This window comes from Manis javanica, chromosome 6 (assembly GCF_040802235.1).
Source record: "Manis javanica isolate MJ-LG chromosome 6, MJ_LKY, whole genome shotgun sequence".
In the NCBI taxonomy this organism is placed as follows: Eukaryota; Metazoa; Chordata; class Mammalia; order Pholidota; family Manidae; genus Manis; species Manis javanica.
In genome coordinates, this window is record NC_133161.1 from 48,801,923 (window position 1) to 48,827,260 (window position 25,338).

The following is a 25,338-nucleotide window of genomic DNA, read 5'->3' on the forward strand; positions in this document are numbered from 1 at the left end:
TATCTTCAATTCTAGATTTGAGTACCTTTGTTATATCTATAGAGTTTCCTTTCTTGTCTTTGACTCCCAATGTGCATTTAAAAATTATCCATTATATTTTATCCAGGATTTCTGTTTTTGCTGTGTCATGGGGGGGGGATATACCTACATGTTAACCAAGTTCCTGATTTGTGTGGTGTATCCCTCCCACCCCTAACTTTACTTTAGGGTTTACTTTTTTGAAGATTCAGCCCAACTGGACTGAGGTATAGGTTTATAAATATTTGTTTTGATAACAACTAGGTTCTATGATGCCATTTTTCAAGGCCATAATACGACGGATGAGTGTAAGGCATTCTGTGCTTCTATGGATGTTATAGGGCTATTTAAGGTAAATTGCTGGATAAGATTTCTTGCTCTTTAACTGGCAAATTCTGCATTCTTAGTGAATAGCAAACTTCTTTGCTAACTGAATTATTAAAATGATTCCTAATTTCAGAAATGTTCTATTAGTGACCCCAAACATGATCCATTAATCCCAGCCAACCACTGACCAAAATTTGCTAATGGTCATAAAGTATGTGAGAATGAGTAACATAAACACAAATCTGGATTCTTCTGAAAGTAATCCTAAATGGTGCGCAACGTTTGCAGAAAAGAAAGCCTTCATATTTAGAACATGGAAATAAGCTATGACAATCATTCTGCTTAAAATGAATTATGTACTGATTGTTCAGGCTAGTCAAAACTACATTTCATTAAACATTAGACCTATTCTTCTCTCTTCTTCACTGTTCATGGAGATGGCAGGCTGGGGGGCTAACCCCTACCAACCCAGCCTCTGGGTGCAGGGGAGACAGGCAGGAGACAGAAGCAGCAAGACAATGCTTTTGAGAATGGCTCTGCTGAGTCTCTCAGTTCCAGCTTTCCCTGAGCTCTGTGCCTCCCCACATTCCCTTTCTGCCCTGATGGTGGCAATGGCTTCACGTTGTTGCCAGTCCCTAGGCACCTCCCTGTTGCTTGGTGTTTCCCTTAAAACTGTCCTCACCTCTGTTTAAAAAATCCCCCTCCCTCCTCTTCAAAATGTTAGCAGCAGGTGCCTTGTCCTAACCTGTGGACAGCATGCTGTTTGAAGTCACTGTGCAGCAGAGTTCTTTGTCTACCACACTTAAGAAATTTTACAGAACAATTATGAGACATTTGGTTTCACAGAATGTGGTTAATCCATTTCAAAATTTAATTGCTAAATCTTTCCTGTTCAGCTGGGTACAGATCTTCCACAGAAATGGATAGCCAAGCCATTGTTACAATTAATCCATTAAGATACATTTCATACTTTAGGTTCAACTCAGATTGTCAAGAAATGATCAATCTTTAGTCAGACTCTTAGAATTCTCTTTCCTAAACCTTCACATAAAATTCAGTTCTACTTGGGGTCAAGAATTCACTGCATTTTGAACAGAGATCACTAGGAGTATTCAAATATGGTGGACAAACATTTAACTTTATAAGACATCTTTTAAAAGATGAAATATTTAAAAACTCAACTTGTCTTTAGTGAGAAGAAAATGTTTTCAGACCAGTTAGCCTACCTATACTGTGTATTTATTCTTCATTAATAGCTGATAGTATAATTCTAGCTCTGCAGTCGGGTAGAAAGAAGTCACTGTTAAGGAGCAAATGACGTCAGTCATCCTAAGTATTTCTGTCACCCCAAAGAACAGGAATAAAAGCTAGTGATTCACTGTGGTCACAGACAACTCCTTTCTGTTTTCTTTACTTCAGCAAACTGAGCACCTACCAAGTAACATTTCAGTAGAAGAGCTAGACAAATGTTGTCAGAAACTTCCTGTAAGAAATGTGTAATGTGCCATACACAAAGATGTGGTGTAAACGTGACTTAAACAAGACTGATACAGGTCAGAAGTACGAAATGAGGAGCCAAGACTGATTTAAGAAATAAGGCACAAATGCCCTGCTTTGACTGATTAATTTGTTTCAGGAAAATTTTGTTACAGTTCAAACATCAAATTGTATTTTAAATTCTCCAAGGAAGCTCTCCATACTTCATCTATCTCCTCACTGGTATGTAAGGAGCGAATATGTATATAGCAACAGTAAGACTATAGGTAATTCAAAGTAGAAAACACAGTTCCCACTTCTCTGGGAAGCCCAGTGAGGTAGTAAAGGCAATGACATACCTAGGATAAAAATGAATCAATAGCAGAAATCTACCTACAGTGAAGCAGCAGACTGGTTAAAAGCATGTCCCCCAAAAGAGATGCCCGTAAGGCACTTGGGAAAGTGGGCTGTAATGTCTCCTGCAAAATACATATGGTTCTTTCAATATTTTGTTAATATACAAGTCCACTGGCATTGATGTGACAATATGATGTGTGTGATGGTGGAACGAGCGGGGGGGTGAGGAGGTTAAGGCCACTCAAGGGTGCATGAATCACTGGGAAATACAAGGCCTAGGGAGAATACCAGTGGGTAAAAGCACAGGCTGGTGTAAACACTTTCCCATTTCAGGGTGAAATGTGATGCTGTAAGGGGGCCCTCACATAACTGAAGGCTTTAAAAAAGGCTGAAGCCTGAGAGGTTAGGAAGTTAAAATAGATGGGTCCTTTGGGGTGAGCTCCCCACCCCACTCACCTGACAACTAGCAAAAAAGGGACTCAAGGACACCACTTAGAAATGTGTGCATTTCCTGCAGTTCGGGGAAAACAGTGGATGCATGTTCCATCTTGAGAAACAGAGGTCAAGAGGCTGAGTAAGGGCTGCAATTAGTTTGGGAGCTGATTGGTCTGTTGAAGGCGATGAGGTGCAGGTTTCCAGGAACAGCTCCTGAGAGCCAGCTCATGCTTGAGTGCTACGTGGAGAGGTGAGGTGTATGCCACTGAAAATGCAGGGAGGACTCCTAGAGGCGAGGTGGGGGTGCGTTTGTCCTTTACAGAAGGGTGGGTGCAGTACTCCCAGCTGTGGGGCGGGAGTGTCTGAAGAACTACTGAAATCAAAGGGCTGTACCATCCAACAAGGAAGCTGTTAATACACCCATAGTCCAGGGAAACTAGTGTCAGATTGGCGCCAGTAGGTAACACCTTTCCTGAGCCTTACCACCCCGTTACATCCTCACTTCCAGGAAGACAGCCTAACGGGTAAGGGAAGAGGAATTGGGGCAATAGAGGAATAGGCCACTTACACCCTTTTCCACTTCAACCAGGCTTTGAGGCTGCAGCAGATGAGACAAGAGGAGGGAAGAAGCTGAATTTCAGTTCAGAGTCTGAGAATTACACTGGCTTATATCGATGAGTTGCTGCACTGAGATGAACAGGCAGATTTTAATCTGATTATCAGAAAGTCATGGGGCCTGCCCTAGATTTCACCCAAGGTGTAGGGAAGAATAATAGGCTAGGTGAGGTGACATGTTCAGGAATGGTGGGTGGGCAAAGACAGAAAAGCTGTTTTTTTGTTTCACTCCCATCAATCATGTAACATTTGATGTAATATCACATGGGCAAGGCTATAGTGATGACGACCAGCTGTCTGAGAAGGGCCCATGCTTTGAGGCCCAAACTCCACCTGGGGCAAGTCATGGCTGAGAACCACCAGCGCAAGACCTGCAAGGGTGTTCTTCCAGGTAGAAGTGCTAAATGTGGAAAGGTCTGTGGACCCTCCAGGCATGGACCCTCCAGGCCAGTCTTTGGAGCATTTGTTTACCAGGTTTGTGGGTGGGGCCTAGCAGGGATGAGTCAAAACCAAAGTATGGCCCAAGTGAGAAGATGGGAAGCACAAACTACAGAAGAATCCATCCCTCTCCACCAGGCCCCTGGAGTTCATCTTTCTGTACCTCTTCTCATCTCTGAAGAGCATGGTTAGACACAGAGGAACCAAGGAGGGTGTCCCAATGGCCCTGGCTAAAGGTACAAAATGGGCTCCTGGATGCCCATTCAGCATGACCTATCGGGAGACTAGTGAGGATTCCAGTCCAAGCCCTGGTTGGTTTTGAGGCTGATTTGCCTCCAGCAACCTCCGGCTCACTTGCTCAGACCTACCCAGCCTGGCTGCCTCTTCAGATGGCTGGTTGAGGATTCTTCAGTTCAGGATCCCAGCCATCTCCTTATCTCTTGCCATGTCAAGCACAACTAAGAAAACCAGCAAGCAATTTCCTGGAGGGGTGTGTATTATGTACACACGTATACACATACACAATCTTGAGTTTAACTGAGATAAGTAATTCTATGGACTGATTCCTTTGTAAACCAATCACTCCCACATGTATTTTCATATATGAGATTTTCTTGGGGTGGGGGGGCACTTATATGCAAAATTCATTCTCAACACAAATTTCCAAAACCATAAAACCTACCTTAAAGGCAAAATGGTATGGTGGGGATATTCTAACATATAACATGCTTACCTCATTTCTAGATTCAGAAGTCTTTTCTGCCTCCCCATCACGTTTATCTGCTATTTTATTTTCATCTTCATTCTCCTGCTGTAGGGATTTTTCCTTCTGGGCTGACAACCTTTGCTCATTTCCCTCATACTGGGAACTGTGATCCATAGCTTCATACCTCTCTCTCAGTACCTCATTTTCCTATAAATTAAGAACCCCAAAAATGTGTTAAGTAGAAGTCTGTATGTATTTCATCAAATAAGTAAAAAAAATTTTAAACTGCATTGTATGTACTGGTCAGTGATCGTAAAAACCCACAGCCAGAAGCTGAGACTGACATTTCATTATTTCAGTATCAAAGAAATACTTAATTCTGAAACAAAGATCAGTTCTGTGTCCTGTCCTTAGGAACTCACTTTGAGACAAGCTGTTTTAATCTGCATAATTTAAATTATATGCATTTATAAAGCCCCTTAGTTTAAAATATTTACAAATTTGGTTAGATTTGGAAATCAGTGTTGCTAGCAGGCAGTTTTTATTTAGTTGTCTCCTGAAAGTAAATCAAACCACTAAGTTGGAAGCTAACACTGAAAAATCTGGAACATATTACTACAAAGTATTAATTGTGGTTCTCTCTGAAAGGTGGGAGGGGTTGAGGCAGGGTGCATAAAAAGAGTTGATTTCGGTTCATACATTTCTGTTCTGTTGGAGTATTTTACAACAAATACAAAATTCTTTTACAATCAAGAAAAAGGTAAATATACTTTTATTTTGAAAAAATAAAGTCAACAACAAAGCTTAAATTAACTTCTCCATAAATATTTTCAACTATGCTTATTTACCCAGATGAGTCTTTTCACTTTTTATTATAAACTTTTTGTTATAAACATTCAAATAGCTACCAGATGGCATACGCTGTATATACTGATACATTCAATTATGACGTTAGAATCTCTCTGTATAATTTTTTTCCCTTCTAACATACATCATGGCTTCTCAAACTCTTTCAAAGGATCTATTTTTAATTTCTCTCTTCCAGCATCACAACACCCTGGACTGACTCAAGGACCGCACTACTCCCACCACTAACCCACAGAAATGTTAATCTTAAGGAACCAAAAAAAACAAACATGCATAGGTCAAAGAAATGGAAATCTCAAAGATGCCAAGAGTAAGGAAAAAAAGCAAGAGCAGAAAATGATCTGCTGGTGCTCTGCTTGGTTTTGCATGCTGCTGTTAACCGTACCTAATTCTCTGACATACTCAGCCTTCCTTCCTGACCCTGTGGATGTCCGTTTTGTTCCTACTTCAATCTCTCCACACACAATCCTGCTCTGGAGCTTAAGGACACTCCTGTTACTCTACCCACTTTTCTGAGCGACTGTTGTTTCCTGTCTATTGGATAATTCCCATCATTTTATGCTTACTAACAAAAAAAACCCTCCCATTTAAAAAAATCTATTCCTTGGTTGCATCCCATTTTCCTGCTCCCTTTCATGGCACGATCCTCCGGAGTCCTCTGGACTCCATGTATTCTCTCCTGAACCTATTCCAGTGGGGACTTTGCCCCCACTACTCCACTGGAACAGCTCATCAAAGTCTCCCAAGTCAGACGGTACTCTGTCCTCATCTTACCCAACACATCAGCAACATTTCACTTAGTTGTTCCCTCTTCCTGGAAAAAAGTTCTTCACCTGGCATCCAAGTACCTTCTCTCTTTATTCTCTTACATCTCCAACTACTCCTTTGCTGATTCTTCATTTTCACCATTTTGAAACATGGCAATGCCCCAAGGCTCAGCCTCAGGCACACCAAGCATGCTCCCTCCTCCCACCCTGTATCTGCTGTTCCTGCTGCTTGTAAGGGTCTCCCTCTGCTCCCCACTCCCTTGACCACCCATGGCTTCCTTCAGGTTCCTATTCAAATACTACTATCTCATTTTTCTTTCTTAAGCACTCTCAACAAAAAAGTACCTCTCCCATTTCATCCCAATGTCTATCTCCCTTATTTTGCTTTATATTTTTCCCATAGCATTTAGCAACAGCTGACATCATGATTTTGTTTCTTACCTATCTGTCTCACTAAAATGGAGGGGTATTTACATTTCTTATATTTTCTTGTCTTATTGCTTTGGTTATGATTCCAGAATAATGTTCAATAGAAACAATGATACCTGATGGCATAACTCTCTGCATCTCTCCTCTAAATACTCTACTGCAACACAACCTCACTTCTGACACTAGATGTGTGGGTTTTCCACACACTAAGCAATTCTGGGACACTATGGGTGCCCTGTAGTTTAACTCAATTCTGACACAGGGTCAGATCCCAAAGGTTAAGGGCTCAGTTTCACAAGACTGCCCCCTTCCCTGCTTCAGATGCCAGCTGCAAGTCCAAGTTATTACCTGTGCTTCTGACCAACTGGCTGTAAATCAGAGGTTCCCACAACCCCATCCTTGAGTTTGATTAGTTTGCCAGTGTGATTCAAAGATCTCAGGAAAACATTTTACTTAGTACATTACCATCTTATTATAAAAGTAACAACCAGATGCATAGACCAAGATATGCAGGAAGGGGCACAGAACTTCTATGCCCTCCTCTGGGTGTGCCACTTCCAGCACCTCCACGTGTTCACCAATCTAGAAGCTCTCTGAACCCTATTCTTCTAGGTTTTTATGGAGGCTTCAATAAATAAGCATGATTGACTAAATAATCATTCATTGGTGATAGAACTCAATTCCCAATTGCTCTTGCTTCTCCAGAGGTCTGGGAGAGGAGAGGGCGCTGAAAGTTCCAACTCTCTAATCACACAGTTGGTTCCCATGGCAACCAGCCCCCATCCTGAGGGACTATCCAAAAGTTACCTTATTAACATTACAAAGGTCTGACTGAAAGGGACTTGTTATCAATAACAAGATACTCCTACCTTTCAGGTAACAGAGCTAATTCAAGAACTGAGGACAAAAGACCAAATATTGTGACAAGAGAGGCTCTTTGCTCTTACCACTTGGGAAATTCCAAGCATTTGGGAAGCTCTGGGCCAGAGAGGGGCATGAAGACCAAATATGTATTTAAATCACATCATCACACCTGACATTCTTACCTTGCTCATGTATTGAGTGCTTTTAGTATTTCACCAATAAAGATGATGTCATTTGAGGTTCAACAGTCACTCAGTTATTTTAGTCATTCATTCAATCAATACATACTGAGTGCCAAATATAAAACTAGATGCTAGGGATACAATAGTGAAAAAAAACCTATTCAGACTGCCCATTCAGAGCTTACATTCTACAGGGAGAGGGAGCCCAAAATACAAGTGAACTAACAAAATAACTGCAAGATATGGTAAGTGAAAAAAAGGAGAGAGAGGACCTACTTTAGAAAGAATGATTAGAGAAGGCCTTCGGGGGTGTGATATTTTAGCTGAGGTCTACAGAGAGAGCTGTGTGAAAAGAGGAGAGGAACGTATTCAAAGCATAAAAAATATCCCAACAGTGTACTCATTTGCTTGTTATCATAATGTACTTAATTAGCTTCTTAATGGTTGATATTTAGTTGTTTCCAGTCTTTTCTTATAGCAAACAATATTAAAATGTCCTTATACATACTTTGCATGCATGTGCAGGTGTCATGAATTCCTAGAATTTATGCTGAGTCAACAGATATGTAGGGTTTTTGATTTGATGGTTTCTTCCCAATAGCCCTTCAAAAACTTTTGCAGTGTAACAAATGAAAACTAGTACCTCATTGTAATTTTTATATTTCTCTTATTGTAAGTGAGGTTGAATATCTTTCACAAGTTTAAAAGTAACGGTATTTCCTTTTCTGTGAACTGTCTGTGTGCCCTGCCCATTTTTCTAATGGGGTGTTAGTCTGTTTCTTATTGGGTAGTAATATAAGATCATTTTTACTCATCTCCTCCCATCTAATCTGCAGAAATGCAAGCATGTAAGTGGGGAGACCAGATGGGAGGGTACTGCAATAATTTAAGAGTAAATGCAGTCTGGAAAAAAGTTGTCCATAACAGAGAAGTGGAAGAATCCATGATATAATTGTGAAGAAAAAATAGACAGGGTTTGATGATGGAAATGGAAGAAAAAGAACAGGGAAGAATTATACGGTTAGTGATTCTGTTAACATCTTTCTGTGTTGACAGTAACCACATTAGTGGGGGTGAGGATTTACTAATGTGAGTAACTGCTGAACTACTGGGTTGTATACTTGAAACCAATATAAGATTGTGTATCAGTGATACTTCAATTAAAAAAAGAATGACTCCTAGATTTCTGGCTTGAATAATTTGGTGGACAGTTATGGAGAGAACAGTTTAAAAGGGAAAACAGTTCCTCCATTTTAGATATATTAGATTTGAGATGTGAGGAGTCAAGCAGAAATATCCATTGCACTGCTGAGATAAGAATCTAGAATTTAGAGCAAAGGTTTGAACAGTATGTGCAAACTGGGAACATGAAAAAAAAAAAATCCAACGGAGTGGGCACCGGCGCCGGGAGCCAGCCAGCGAGAGGCGAGCCGGGCCCGCGACCACCGCACGCCCCCGAGCCCGCAGCCGCCCCCCGCCGGCCGGTGTCCCCGCCGCCCTCCCTGACCCATCGCGCTGAAGCGGATTCAGAAAGTGAGTGCCAGGGCCAGGCCCGGGGCGGCGCGGCTCGCTTCGGCAACCTGCCCACGCTGACCCGGGCGGTGGTCCCGAGAGGCGCGCCGAGAGCGCACGGGAGGGGAGGGGGGTCCGGGCCGGCGGGCACTGCACAGGAATTAAGTGATCTGCAACGTGACCCACCTGCTCACTGTTCAGCTGGACCTGTGGGAGATGACCATTGCTTTCACAACAAAAATTTACCGTTCAAATATAAACAGTAATGGAAGTATTTGTCTTGATATCCTGACGTCACAGTGGTCACCGGCTCTGACTGTATCAAAAGTTCTATTGTCCATATGTTCTCTACTTTGTGATCCTAATCCTGATGACCCCTTAGTACCAGATATTGCACAAATCTATAAATCAGACAAAGAAAAATACAACAGACATGCAAGAGAATGGACTCAGAAATATGCAATGTAAAATCAAAAAATTTTTCATATATACCAGAGTACTGTAAAATCTAGGTTTTTTTCAACATTAGCAGTAAATTGAGCACTGTTTACTGTTTCATTGTACCATGAAATCCTTTGATTTTTACCCATTTTAAATGTATTTCTGAAGCAAGACAAACTTCCAAAAATACCCTTAAGACTGTGATGAGAGCAGTTATCATTTGTATGCATTGAGAAAGACATTTATGGTTTTTAAGATACTTGGACATCTGCATCTTCAGCTTACAAGATCTACAATGTATCTGAAAAGTAACCAAATTATTTTTTACCGAAACTAGATGTTTTTACATGAGAAATACTGTGTGTGTTGTCTAAGATGTCGTCAGTTTTATAAATCTGTATTCAGATTTCATTCTTTGTTAGTTCACTTTATAATTTGTATTTTTTTACTGTATAGACTAAATATATTCTATTTACGTGTATGTCAACTCATTACATTTTTCCTGTGAACAGTATTGAAAAAACGCAACAACTGATTAATTAAATGAATTAACTGTCTATCTCCCTTGTCTTAGGGTATTCTGTAGGTCAACTGCAGATTTAAATCTGAAATGATCTTTCACTGTAATTCTCAGTATACTGATTATGGAGAAACACTTGTTTGATTTTGTTATACTTGACTTAACTTTACTGCAATGTGAAATAATTGCACTAAGTAGGAAGATGTGTAACTTTTATTTGTTGCTATTCACATTTGAATTTTTTCTGTATAGGCAATATTATATTGACACCTTTTACAGATCTTAATGTAGCTTTTTCCATATAAATAAAATGCTTTTTCTACTATTTGTCTTCATTACTTAAAAAGATAAAAAATTAAGTTATCTATAAGTAAGGTTCAAAACTATAAAATCTTGCATGAAAGTTAATGCAAAATTGTGAGAATGAGGTGTTGTATTTGGCATTCATCACTATTAATTTTATAAATCTTACTGCTTTAGATTTATATCTGTTTACTAAATTGTCAGTCTGAAGGATGATATTGGTCCCTTGTTATAGAAGAGAATTTAGAATAAGTTGGGGTTTGCCTTGGATCACATCTAAAATGGATTATTTACTAATATACTGAGATGAGTATAAGGCAGTGTCACCCACACTGAAGAAAAGTCTTTATGGACCAGAAGAATAATTAGGTTGTCATTAAAATGTCCCCTAGATGTAACTGACACTGTATTTTTTCACATGTTAAAATCTAAAGTTTCTAAAATAGAATTTTAGTGCCATCACAATTTGAAAGAGGACACCCATTTTTTGCTATAGAAATTATAAAGAAAATTCTAAAATGATACTTTCTTCTGTTATTATAAATTGCCAGTTAAAAGTGATTTAAATAGGTTACCTTGCAGGTTTTAAAGAAAGCTAGAAAGTTAAAGTATTTTAACTTGGAAAAAAATACATCTCTAATTATTCACATGTTTACCAAACTTGAGTGTCATTTCTAAGAAGAGTTGTTGCTCCTCTGATACTGCAGTAGCTGTATATGTGTGCAAGAATCTGTGACGGGTGTAGTCATTAGCAAAGCATTTAAATCACTTAAGTATTTTACCATGGTTCATGATTATTAAAGCACAACATAACCCGTTGTTAGAAAATGTGTTTTTATAAATGAATGTAAAATAATTAAATGAATTGTGAAATGGATGCTTAAGAAAATAACAGGTCTAAAAAGTAACCATATTAAGTAATGTCTTGAAACAGCCATATCATGAAAAGCACCTCTTTATTAGCTATATTGTTATAAGAAACATTCACTCAGAATTTGAACACAACATCATTAAAGTATTTAGTAAATTTTGATAGCAAAGGGTTTTGTTTCTTGAATATCTTCACTTTTTAAAAAAACTTTCATTTGTGTGGCATTTACTTTTGGAAGTGTCTTTTTTTTTTCTTTATTAAAGTTTTTGAAACTTGAAAAAAAAAAATCCATAGAAACAAATGAGATTCCAGGAAGCAAGTACAAAGCCAGAAGGGGCTCAGCACTGGCCAAGGAGCCACAATGTTCAGAGGTCAGGCAGAGAAGCCAGCAAAGGGACTGAAGAGGACAGGACCTGAGGCACAGGGGACAGCTAGGGGACAGCAATGTCTTGGAATCCCAAAGTATTTTAAGAAGAATGGAGTGGTTAACTGTTTTGAATGCTGCTTGGAGGTCACACAAGCTGAGGATAGAGACCTAATGATACTGTGTGGAAGTGTAAATAGGAGGGGACCATTTGGAAACAGTACATAGACCATTCTTTAAAGAATTTTGACTATGAAGTGAGTAGAGAAATGGGTCAGCTCACTGTTTTGTTTTGAAGGTGAGAGATACTAGAGTAATGCTTGTAAGGGAATAATTTAGGAGAAAAGATAACTGCAGAGCAAGGCCCTCTGGGAGGCAACAGAGGATGGACTCCAAAGTACAAGTAGCAGGACTGATTTTGACAGAGGAAAATTAAAGCCTTTATTTCAAGGTAAGGAGTAGAAAGCAGATCCAAGAATATATTTGAGGATTTGGCAGTAGGAAGATCTATCTGTTCTTATTTTTGAAGGATACTTTTAAAAAGTAGAAATGGATATGGAACATTAATGATTTTAAAATATGTCCATATACTTTTCTTCAAGAGGTGAAGTTAATTTCTTTTCCCTTGAGTCGGGGCTGGACTAAGTGAATTGCTCCTAACAAATGAATAGGATGGAAGTGATGGGATAGCACTGTGCTTCCCTCCTTGTTCTGCCTCTGATCACTTGTTCTGGTGAAAGACAGTGCTCATCTTGAAAGGACATCTAACACGTAGGGGAGGCCTACCTGGCAAAGAACTGAGGCCTCCACCAACAGCCATGTTGAGTGATCCATCGTGGAAGCAGACACTCCAGGCCCAAACGAGCCTTCAGATAAATGCAACCCACCCAACATCTTTATTACCATTTCATGAGACCCTAAACGAGAACTACCCAGCTAATATGCTCCAGAATTTCTAATTTAAGATAATTTCTAGTCTTAATTAAAAGGCCGAAAATCCACCTCATTTGCATCTATCATCTTGGAGATTTCAATGTACATATGAAACAAGTGGTTGACTGTGGAGACAGAAAGCAGGGCTGTAGACTGAAGTGGGGGGCCGATTCAAAATGTAAGGGAATGCCTGAGTGCTCCTAAAGTTGGAGGCATGTGGAGCTTAAAATAGAGCCCAGGAAGGAAGGTCATGGTCAGAGCAGGGATTTGAGCTCTGCTGCCTGTACTTATTTCCTCTTTCTCTTTAGCCACATAGAGGCAGGAGGGGCAGAAGGTGAGATCTGGAGCAAGTGGCTTCAGTGTTTAATACCTGATTTCCTAAGAGGGCCCTTTCCAGTTGACACTCCAGGGGCCATGAATAGCTGGCTATACAATTGGTCACCTTAACTGGTGTGCTTTTGAGAGAGTAAGAGGGCCTATTAACAATTAAGTGGGCAGTAGGCACAAACCAAGACTATCTCAAATGGTCGTCCTATCTATGAGACCATGGGGGGAAGAGGAGACTGCATAACTATCAAGAATTTTGATGGCCAGCTGGCAAATGTTGACTGAATTCCACATACCTGGGGAAGAAAGGTACTTCAATTTATACAGCCTTGGGGATTCAATAAGTATTTTCTTAGCTAGTACTTAACTTATTCATTTAACTATCATTAATTGCAAGCCTACTACAAAGCTAACAGAAATATTGTTTTAAGAAGTGATGAGTAAGAAGTGATGAGTAAGAATTTCCCCCAAGTTAGTGTGATGCACATGGAGCTGTGCAACCCAGACCCCCCCAAGGAAGGACTTGTGGCAGCTGTTGGGCAGGACCTGCAGGCAGAAGGCCTCAACTGCTGAGAGCCACTCCACCCAAGGTCACACATACCCTTCCCAGGGCACCCACATGCCATGACTGAGCAAAGAGGGTATAAAGGCCTGGCCACAGGCCCAATGTGGGACAACCATGATATAGCACCCTAGCCCCAGAGCTCCTGGTTTCCTGAGGCTGCATCACAGCTTGACTTCAGCTTCTGTCCACTCCTGCTTTCTTGTCCTCCTGTCCACTCCTGCAGCTCTCAAGGATACTTCCTGTTAAAACATCCTGCATACTCTCAGTCTCAAGTCCCCTTCCCAGAGTCCAACTTGTGACACCAATCTTATCTTGGCAAGAAGAGACCAGAATCTCAAGGCAGGGAAGGGTGGAGGATATATTTCTCTCTAGACTAGAAACTGAAAAAGGCCTATTGCACTTGTAATATAATTTGCAGTCTGCAAGGCCCCACAACAGCCTTATGGCCAGGAGGGCACAAGGTCCAAACACAGCTGAGTAAAATTGGCTGATCGTATGACCACAAGCTGTGTGGACTTGGGCCACTTTGATCCTCAGTTTTCTCATCGGTGGGGAAAAAAAAGGGGGGGGGTAGTATTTCCTAATTCACATTTTAAGGAATTAGTTGAGGAAAAGCACTTTATACATTTAAGATGCAATACAGACATTAATTACTACTCCTTTCTCTGTTTTTTTATTATGAAGAGTTGCAATTAATCAGATGTCAAGAGAAAGTGATACCAGCTCCTGGTAGCCAGTAATTATTACCTCTTTGCTCCCTTATTTCATGTTTTTCTCAACTTAAAGACAAGGAGCTGAGATACAGTATGCATGTGTTTTATAAGTACTGTTGTATATACTGATGATTTATATGTTCAATTTAAAGAATGAGTAAGTTAAACCCATCATTACTTTTTATTTGTGTGTAGGTGATTTTTACTCTTGTGAGGCTGGGACTCAAGAAGAAAAAATAAAGTTTCCACATCTGCCATAGGAAGCCATCATAAACTTGTGAGCTGGGGCACTTAATCACAACTCCGAATCCAGTGACTTGTACTGAACTAGAACTTTCTAGAAATGCCCTCCCCACCACAGCCCTCTTTGCTGGGAAACAGCCCACCCCCTTCTCTGTATGGATCCAGAACCTTCTCCATTTGGGATGCTTAGCTAAAACTGGGTTCTCCTGTCTCTAACATCCCAGGACCTTTTCTTTCCTACTGAGCTGTACAGTTATGACACCTGTCTTCTAGCTATTATTCACCTTTGCCACTGACGTAATGGGCAGAGCCTTGCAAAAAGGTTTTGAGTCAATGGAGGTAGTGGGAAGGGGAAGAAAGGAGCAAAGTTGGGCTTGTCTCTTCTGCTTGCTAATCTTTAAAGTTCCTGATAACTGAGCAACATGACTTCTAAATCTATACTTACTATACTGTATTGGGACCTGAATAGTGTGATGAAGAGTTTGACCCTGAAAAAACTTTTTTGTGAACAGTCCCAGCTGGCTTGGCTGACTGTTTCATTTATTCATGTGGGGGAGGAAGGACTGAGACCTGCTTTGACCTTTAGGGTTTGATGAACCTTCAAAGACAAAGAACAGTGTGGTGCCTATGAGAAGGATGATATCAGAGGAAGCTGGATCATCAGGTCTAGAGAGAAATGAGGAGCCAGATAAAGAGAGACTGTGCCCTGTTTGGCCTGGATGGTTCTTAATAGCAGTTTATAATAATTAATAGCTCCCATTTATTGAGCACTCGCTGTGGACCAGGCACCGCATCCATGATCTCACTTAAGTTGCTCAGCATCCCTGCAGGGTAGGTAATTGTTGCTATCTCTTTGTACAGAGGAGGAAACTGAGGCACTGAGAGGTTAAGCAACTTGCCTTAAGTCACACAGCTAGGAAGTGAGAGAACCAGGTGTGTCTGCAGGCATTTTACTTCATAGCCAGCTCTCAGGCCCTGTACTGGTTCCTGTTTGCCCCTCCAGATCCACATGTCTCCCAGAAGCTGTCCCCTGCACACTCCGTGGCTCCTGTGCTGGCTGCTTTGCTTCCAGGGGCTGGGTTCACTAGAGGGAGGCAGGGCAGAAGCCTGGAGGTTGATCAAGAGAGAGGCCAGGGCATTTCTCCCACTTCAGCCGCAACAATGGCCCCTCCTCACCTACCCAGGTGACACTCTCTCAGCCCTTCCAACTAATAATTTCCAGGTGCTCCAACACCCCTGGTTGTTTCTGTAAGGAGTCATTCATGAAGTCCCTCAATGTGGGCGATCTGAGGTAAATTTTGCTTCCTACCAACTGCACCACCACTACCCATGCTGGCTCCCACTTGAGTCACACAAATTAGCATAGCAAGGGTGGGAAGAGTTGACTCCATATGAATAAATGAAGTTCCTTCCTGTCTGTCTGAATACCATTTTATCATGCAAAACATCTGGCTACACTGCAAGGTGTGTATTTTCTTCAGATTATGAATCCAACAAACCAACCATGGAAAAACCATTCATGAGATAATTGGAGAATTTGAATACTGACTGGATATCTGGTGGTTTTAAAGAATTATTGTTGATTGTTCTTCTAGGTATGCTAATGGCATGTGGTTATGTTTAGAAGAGTCCTTATATATTAGACATATATACTGAAATACTTACAAAAGGTTTTCTGATTCAATGAAGGTACCGGGAAGAGTAAGAAAAAAAAAGAGCAGGGTTTTTCTCTTCTCTTTGCCAGTAAGTCCCCCCAAAAAGAAGGCACAAGATTCACAAGAAATGACGTCTGGGATTTGTTTCAAAATAATGGGGGATGGGGAAGTGGGAGTTACAGGTGAAGCAAGACTGGCCGTGAATAGTTAACTGTTAAAGTCAGATGACAGGGACAGAGGGCTGGCTCCACGACTCTACAAGTGAAGAGAATCTGCCATTCTCTATACTTGTAATATACGCCTGAAATGTTCCATAATAACGTGCAATATAGGCTAACCTCACTTGTGAAGGCTGCTGGAGGACGCAGAGAGGCAGCTAAAAAAATTGGCAGGCGTCCTCCATGCAGCCAAAACGAAGTAGTCTAAGTGACTGCCCACCAGAAGCCAGGTATTCCAAGAAGCCAGTGCTTCCAAACAGGAGCCTCCACACCCAGGAGGAGGCAAGGCCATGGGCTCCAGCTGCAGACCTTGGTTTTAAAAAGAGCTGCTTCTCAATGGCATATCAATGATAGCTTAACTTAAAAAGAAGAGCTGCTTCTCATGTAAGTAACCCCTTGGTACAGGCTGAGGAACTACTTGTTGGGGGGTCATGGATTCATTTATGATTCATTAATTTACAGCTAGGTTATGCTGGCAGGTAGGATAGGCCAACTGGCCTTCAAAATGTGTAATATGTTTTGGTATTTTATTATGAAAAATTGCAAACACATAAAACAAACAGAAAACAGAATATACAGTAAACCCTCCATGTATCCATCACCTAGTTTCAACAATTACCAAACATTCTGCCATTCTTACATCAATTCTTCCCCCTCCCCATGGAATTATTCAATCTTTTAGGCAGGAGGAACACAGGCAGGAATGCATAAACTGTAGCTGTGTACAACTTTGACAAATGGAGGCACCCACTTAAGGCGAACCTCAGTTGAGATAGAGACCATGTCTACCTCCCCAGAAAATTCTCTCCTGTTGTGACTTTTTTACCTCTGCTTTGCCTGTTCTAGAACTTATGCATGAGTTTTAAACTGCATTGCAATCTACTTCTGTGTTTGTCATTAGTTTTTCTAGCAAGCTAGTTCCTTAACCTCCAACAAGGAGCTAGAGAGACCTGGTTTCAACTTTAAAACATGAGGTTAACCAGTGCACTAGCCCTGGCTCGCTGCCCAAGCAGGTAGTCATGGCCTAGTTCTTAAGCTGTTCTGGGCCTTAAATTCACAGAAGGGCCTGCTTTCATCCACGCACCCACTGGAATCACTATGGGTCAAGCTTGGGCCAGCACAGGAATCAGAAGGAGGTCTGGGAAACTGCAGATTCCAAGGCCCCATGTGCGAGGGTCTGACACAGCCACTCTGAGGTAGGGCCCCAAATCTGCATTTTAACAAGCAACATGGTAACTGATGCAGTCACTGGACCATCCTTCAGGAAAACTGGCTCTGAAGAAAGGCTAGGAAATTCTACCTTTGGATGAGCCTTCAGGGTTCTGCCTCCTCAATAAGTCCAAGGTCTCCTGTACATAACAGCTCTTCAACTATTTTTAAAAATTTTGATATCATTAATCTACAATCACATGAGGAACATTATGTTTACTAGACTCCCCCCATCACCAAGTCCCCCCCACATACCCCATTACAGTCACTGTCCATTAGCGTAGTAAGATATTATAGAATCACTACTTGTCTTCTCTGTGTTGTACTGCCTTCCCCGTGCCCCCACCTACATTATGTCTGCTAGTAGTAATGCCCTTTTTTTTCCCCCCTTCTTCCTCCCTTCCCACCCATCCTCCCCAGTCCCTTTCCCCTTGGTAACTGTTAGTCCTTTCTTGGGTTCTGTGAATCTGCTGCTGTTTTTGTTCCTTCAGTTTATCCTTTGTTGTTATACTCCACAGATGAGTGAAATCATTTGATACTTTTGTCTTTCTCTGCCTGGCTTATTTCACTGAGCATAATACACTCTGGCTCCATCCATGTTGTTGCAAATGGTAGGATTTGTTGTCTTCTTATGGCTGAATAATATTCCATTGTGTATACGAACCACTTCTTCTTTATCCATTCATCTACTGACGGACACTTAGGTTGCTTCCATTTCTTGGCTATTGTAAATAGTGCTGTGATAAACATAGGGGTACATCTGTCTTTTTCAAACTGGGCTGCTGCATTCTTAGGGTAAATCCCTAGGAGTGGAATTCCTGGGTCAAATGGTATTTCTATTTTTAGTTTTTTGAAGTACCTCCATACCGCTTTCCACAATGGTTGAACTAATTTACATTCCCACCAGCAGGGTAGGAGGGTTCCCCTTTCTCCACATCCTCGCCAACATTTGTTGTTGTTTCTTCAACTATTTTGAGTTGGCAATTATGTTCCTTCCTCAGTCTGATATTGGCATGGAGCACCCCCATCCATTTTTTAAACCATTTTCAGTATGATTTCCCCCCATGGGGAGAGAACAGTTCCTTTCCATCAAAGCAGGTCTCAAGCATGACCTACTCTTTCTGTTAATTCCTGCTGGAGGACATGAGTTTCCTGGGGATTGAAGGGGCAGTAAGAGCAAATCATCTGTTGAACATCTACTAACATGCCAAGAACTGTACTAGTCCTTTAACATAGGGTGTTATTCCATCCTCACAAGAACTCTCTCAGAAAGAGGTTAATGTTCTGATTACAATTTGGAAACCAAGGCTCACAGAGGTTGCCCAGGAAGAGATGGAGCTAGGGTGCTGTGATGGTTAGTTGTGTGTGTCAACATGGCCAGGCTACAGTACACCCAGTTATTCAATTAAATACTACCCTGAGCGTTGCTGTGAAGGTATTGGCCCACTCAAACTGGCATTAAATGGTCTGATGTACCATCAGGATTTCAGATCTGACCTACTTTCTAGTTGGGATTCTGGCCTTGAAGGACACAAGCCCAATTTAATTAAGCTCGTGGTCTCCTGGAAGTCCTGCAAAGCCAGTGTGGACGGTGGCTGAGGGCTGTTTGACAAGACACCACCTGAACTTATGTCTGCTCCTAGCCCTGTCCCTGAGTGCCATGTGCAGGTTCAGTGAGCGCAGTTTCCACACTCAAGATACTGCAGTTCAAAGTAGAAGATGCCAAGTCCCATAGAGGAAAGAAATTCTACAGTGTGCAGCAGGGCTCAGAGGAAGCACAGCAAGTGTTTACAGATGAGGTGACAGTTGAGATCAGCCTGAAAATTTAAAAGTACAAGACTTGGGAGGAATAAAGGAGGCACACTGGACAAATGTAACAGATTAAAAGGCAGAAAAGCATGGGGCTGCCTAGGGAAAAGGGATGTTACCTGAAAAGTAGGCTATAGGAGAGGATTCAAGTGGGAGATGAGCTCAGCTGGGCAGGTGGGGAGTTGGGACACACTGGTCAAACCAGGGGGCCTTGAATGATAAAATACCAATTGGCAGGTAATGAGCAGCTTGTGGAGGCTCCCCAAATGAAAGTGAAGATTAAAGCATGCTTTGGAAACCTGCACTTGGCAGTAGAAAGGACAAGGATAAACTGGGGAAGGGGCACTACAGAGCCCCAGCTTAATTCACAACAGTAGCTAACATTACTGTGTGCTGACCTGTATCAACACTGCTGAACTTGCACCATCTCATTTAATCCTCACAACAGTGCCCTGAGGTACTCTCACCATCCCATTCTACAGATAAGGGAACCAAGGTGAAGAGAGGTTAGGGAAGTGTGCCCCAGATTATAAATCAGAGATCTGCCTCTAGAGATGAGCTCTACAGCGGTCCCAGCTGGTGCAACTCCAGTGCCAGCACAGCTGACCACTAGCCCAGTCTGAGTCCTGGGTGGGGCCTGAGCCCTGGGCACTGCACTCTGATTTCTGAGTTGAGCTGAGAAGTAGGGGGAATGGAGAGGAGGAGAATGAGACAAGGGACACTGCAGAGATGAGTAGCTCTGTAACCTACTGAATGAGGTGAAGAACTGCCCGGGAAAAGTCTGAATTAAGGTTCCTCAGGGTTGTTGCACTTGAAGCCAGCAAAACCCTCAGATGTGCTCATGAGCTTACACCAACTCCTGCTGGAAATGATCCTCCACATAAGCCAGCTGCTTCCAGAAATAGTGGACTTAGCTTTCCACAACTGGAGCCTACCTGATAAGCAAACTGTACACCCCAAGTTTGCCAGGAACAGGGAAACGGTGACTGTGTAATGGATTTAATTGTTTTTCTCAAAGATCTTATGTTGAAGTCAGAACCCTCAGTAACTCAGAGTGTGAACTTACTTGGAAATTGGGTTGTTGCAGATATAATTAGTTAAGATGAGCACGGTGGGCCCCTAAGCCACTCTGACTGGCGTCCTTATTAAAGGGGAAATTTGGATACAGACAGACATACAGAGAGAATGCCATATGAAGATGAAGGCAGAGACAGGGGTAAGGTAGTGGAAACTGAGGGTCACCAAAGATTGCCAGCAAACTGCCAGAAGCTAGGAGAGAGGCCTGGAACAGATTCCTCTGCATAGCCCTCAGAAAAAAACCAACCTTGCTGACACCCTGATCTCCAACTTTTTGCCTCCAGAACTAAGACAACAGATTTCTGTTATTTAAGCCACCCAGTTTGTGGTACTTTGTCACAGTAGCCCTAGGACACCAACATGGTGACCTATGCCATCCTTTCCCATAAGAAGGTCATGGGTGCATCTTTAGCATGTCATTTAGTAAGCAAAATGACGAGGCGACTGCAAAACATTGTTGTACTGCAATGTACGTAATTATAAGACTATTTCTGTATCACAGTTGTGAAAAAAAACAGCAAGTACTTGAAATTTCATCTCTCCAACTGCCCAGGCATGATGGACTATTTCTGCTTTTGAAAGAAAAAACAATTACCTTAACAATCAAGGACCGTCCTTCTCTTCCCTTTACTCTTAGAAGCAGCTAGTGATTGTATTGGATTCTTCCTGTGACCTAAGAAACCCAGTCCAATGAGCAGCACATCAAGAGGTCCTGCTGGACCCATTACCCTGCAGAGGGTTCCTGTCCCAGGACATGAAATGACTTTAATATGACCACAAGCCCCCTCAGTTTCAAAGTGGCAACAGCTCTCTGAAATACAGATTCTGGCTGTAAGCAGTCGCCCATCTTCAAATACAGTTACACGGTCAAATTTGTGAAAACTTTTCACTGCTTTGACTGACCTGTATGTTATTCTGAAGAACACGTGCTTAATCAGTGGGGAGTGAATGGTGGTGGTCAGGAAGGGAAGCATGTCCGCCTTGGGGAATTCCGGAGTCTTGTTTTCAGATGCCAATGAACCCCCACTAAGAAGCGAAACCAAAGCAGCACTTCTGATACCTGGAAAATCCCCTACTCCGAAATATTTTTGTACATGCACAAAAATTGTGGAAAATTATACTGTAAAACCAGACTTTCGTAAAAACAGCTAATCATCACCAGAATAAACACAACCAGGTTGGCCAAGCAGCTGCCATAGTCCAGCAGGTCCACACATGCCAGCAGGGGAAGGAAAGGCCAGGAGCACAGTGGCCCCAAGTAAACTTCTCCTAGGAAAGCCAAGTCAATTCAAATGTAAACCATCACAATTATCTATTTAAAAACAAAACAACACTGACCAGTGATGTTCCAAGGAAGTAAAGCACCCTTACCCCTGAAGTTAACAGTAGCTAACATTTATTAAGCTTAACATTTTTGAAGCACTTAAGATGTGACAGGCACAGTTCTAAGCCTGTTCCATGGAATGAATTGTGTAATTGTTACAACAACCCTATGGCATCTGTATTATTCCCATTGTGCTGGTGAAGAAAATGAAGAAGCACAGATAGGTTAAGACATTTTTCCAAGGTCACAGAGCTCTAAGTGGTAGAGCTGGGATTCAAAACCAAACAGTCTGGCTCCAAAACACCCCACACCCTCAACAAGCAAGCACCCAAGCCAGACGGACAAGACACAAAGAAATAAAGTGAGTGGGGATAGGTTAAGGAGGTTGGGTTGAGGACGGAGGCAAAGAAGAGAACAATTACAGGCACTGGGCTGGCCTGTCGCACATGCTTTTCTCATTTAATTGGCACAACACCGCTAAGGTAAGCATTACTCTCCCACTTGACAGATGAGACACTGCGACTTGGAATGATTAAAGCTTTATAAGGGCACATTAATAAGTGATGCCCCCAAACCCAGGTTTGCTGATTGCAAAACCAGTGCTGTTTTCTCAGCCCATTTTCTCCCAGAGTCATGGTTGCAAATTGTAATCCCCATTATGGATTGTACAGTCTGCTTTTAAAAGTCAATCCAGCACTGGAAAGCAGTAGTCCCAGGCAGGAGTGGGGGCATCACCCTCTTCTAGTGCAGGCTTGTCCAGAGAACCTGAATACAGTGCAGGCGCTTAATTAATGTGGCAGTATAGGAGTCAGGAAGCCTACGTTACAGCCCCACTTCCAGCACTAGTTAACTGTGTCGCTTTAGACAAGTCCCCTAACTTTACTGAGCCCCTATTTTCCTTAAGTACAATCTAGATTTGAATACCTAGCCTGTGTAAGGTTGATGTAAAAAGGGATTACCAATAAAGGTGAATTGACTGTGAAAACTGAGAGGTGCCTAACAGCTAATCATCACCAGAATAAACACAACCAGGTTGGCCAAGCAGCTGCCATAGTCCAGCAGGTCCACACATGCCAGCAGGGGGAAGGAAAGGCCAGGAGCATGGTGGCCCCAAGCTCAATGCCTTCAATGAAATCTGGCTGAGCCTAGGCCTCCAAAACTTCCCCCAAAGCAGGTGTGCTGGTCTAAATAGGTATTACTGGCAGGTATCACACTGGGAAGGCGAAGGAAATCCTGGCCGAGCTAAAAGCCTCACCTCCCTCCAGGTCCCCCTAGGCTTTACAGGCCTTCGGCATCCCGCTGTGAGGGGGAGCGGGGTGCCATTTGGTACAGCAAACAGCACTGGGCTTTTCCCCCGCACGTTACAGAATTGGGACATGCAGCAGTGCTGCACACGCCACTTCGGGAAAAGGATTCAGAAGAGGCTCGGGATGGGATGAAATGAGTGGGAAAAACTTCATACCGTTTGGGACTGGGCCCACCAAGACTCCCACTAACTCCCACCCCATTAGTTCTGGCTCCAGGAAGAGGAAGGGATCAGATCTGCATAACAGTGAATCACAAGCTCCTTGGCACAATGACCCCTCAGGAGAGGGTGGAGAAGCTCGTCTGGCAACTGCCTACACACAAACAGGGCAATTCTGAAGAGCAGCAACCAAACCTGTCTAGCCCCAATTCCCATTTTGCATAAGATCGCACTCCACAAAAACAGGCTTCCAAGAAGCCCTGGCTGATGATACCGACAGTTAACACTAAGGTTTGTGCCAACAGAGAATTAGAAAGGTCCCTTTGAAGGAACTTTGGATACAGTGATTTTGTGGAAATTGGTATGAAGTGTTCTTGATCTTCAACAGGCCATTGGGAGCCCCAGGTATTTCAATCAACCGATCTTGGTGAACTTCGTCTCAAAAGGAAACCACCAAAGAATTTGAACCCATAAACCAAAGGGACCTTGTTAAGTCACTAGGTGAATGTCTGGGTACCTGTTTTCGTTATACTAATAAGGGGTTACAAAAGTTTCAGAAGGGAGTCGGATTGTTAGGAGCGGGGAATGGTTAGGTCACTGCGGGACTGTCGGCCAGCTGGCCTCGGCCTGGGCATACACCACGGCTCCTTAACCCACGGAAACAGCAAAAGCGAGCTGCAGTTGGGTTACAGTCTGGGCAGGGGCCCATCACGTGAGGCCGGGAGCGTGGTTATAAGGAATTTCTCCCGGAGGCCACGGCCTCCTTTAGATCCTCCCGATTCTCCGGGTCGGGAATGGGTTCCCGAAAGACATCTCAGCGTACACGAGGCACTGAACGACAACAGAGGGCAAGGAAATCACCAAGTTCCCTTCTCCCCTCCTCACTTCCAAATTACCCTTGATAGCCAGCAAACACAGGAAAGGTGTCTTCTACAACCAACGATGATACAACCAACGGGGACACGCCCACTTCTTTCTCAAAAACCTGAAAGCCACAGAGACAGCACTAACATCCTTCGTTGGGATTCACAAGGAGGCTCAGTGTCGTCTGCGATCCTACAACCCCCCGGTAGCTGAGGGTGGAAGGCGAGAGCAGATGGCACCTCCTTTCCCTGGATCTGTCACTACCGTCCCAGGCCCTGGCCAGCACCGTGCTCGCGTCCCTGCTCTCACGTTACCTCATTCGTGCGTCCACCGGCGTCGGGCACTTCAGCCGTCGGTTCCGCTGGTGCCTTCTCCTCCTCCCCGGCGGCCAAGGGGCTACTCGGAGCCGCTCGGGGGTCCCCGCCTCCCCCTGGAGCCACCGGGCCGCCGCCGCCCACTTCTGCGGAGGAGGCTGCTGCGGAGCCGAGCAGCCCGTGAGCCCCGTCGGCGTCCCCGGCCGCCACACAGTGCACCAGCCACGCATCTACTCGGGTGCGCGGGACGAAGGGGACCCCCAGCGCGCGCACCTCCCGCAGCAGCTGACCCACGGAGTCCGGCTCCGGGCCTTTGAGGTGCAGCTGGTCCAAGGGCCCCCACCCTCCCAAGGCGGGGAAGGGGCTGAGCGCGCAGGCGGAGGTCGTCGGGCCGCACCCGAGCAGCAGCTCATCCCGAAGCAGGGTGGGCGGCGGGAGCAGTAGGTAGAGGTCCAGGTCCAGGCGGAGCCCCGCCAAGCTCAATAGGATAGTGAAGTGCAGGAGGCCGCCGCCGTCCGACCACCACGGCTTCAGGTACTTCATGTCCGGCCGAGCCCGGGGACGCCCCGCCGGCGCCCGCGGGTTTCAGAGTTCCAGCCGCCGCTAGGCACGTGCGGGCCCCGCGCGCCGCTGCGGACACCTGCCCGGAAGAGCCAGAGAAGCGAAACAATGGACCTGGGCGCGCAGCGGCCGTCGCGGACTCCCGGAGCAGGGCACAAAGGCGTTCCCCCGGCAATGGGCACGGTGCCTGGGGCCCAGGAGAAGCGGAGGAGGAGCCACCTGCGCGCCTGTCAGCTCCGCGGGCGCGCCCTGCGGCCGGGCCCCGCCCAGGGCCGCGGGCGCCACAGCCGAAGACACGCCCATGGCAGCCCCGGGCCTGCGCCCGTGGGAGGGGCCCGCACGGGGCGGAGCTCCCGGGGCTCCCCAGCGCAAAGCATTTTACTGGGGGCAACGCAAAGCTTTCTGTGAGCAGTAGTTGTTCTGGGCGCAAAGTGACCCCCACGCCGAGGCCGGCGGTCTGTCACTCGTAGTTGAACGCGTGGAGTAGGAGTAGAGATCGGGTAAAGGTGGGTGGGAAGGCATCGGATGTGTAGACTAGGGGAAAATCTGAGGCACTGAGCGGCGTGCAA

The 25,338-nt window shown here is 43.9% G+C and overlaps 1 protein-coding gene and 1 pseudogene across 2 annotated transcripts in view; one reads left to right on the forward strand and one right to left on the reverse strand.

Moving 5' to 3' along the window:
- Positions 1-25,001, reverse strand: part of NFE2L3 (NFE2 like bZIP transcription factor 3) — a 34,124-nt gene extending 9,123 nt beyond the window's left edge. Inside the window, exons 1-2 of one of the 2 annotated variants that reach the window (XM_017655206.3) lie at positions 24,209-24,999; positions 4,400-4,579 (exon numbers count right to left, since the gene is read on the reverse strand). In XM_017655206.3, the coding sequence (XP_017510695.3) occupies positions 4,400-4,579; positions 24,209-24,751 (723 nt within the window). In that variant the 5' untranslated portion in view covers positions 24,752-24,999. Of the gene's footprint in view, positions 1-4,399; positions 4,580-24,208 lie in introns of both variants that reach the window. The other variant, XM_017655207.3, reaches the window with a different exon arrangement.
- Positions 8,988-9,615, forward strand: LOC118974158 (ubiquitin-conjugating enzyme E2 D1-like; annotated as a pseudogene).
- Positions 25,002-25,338: the final 337 nt, after the last annotated feature.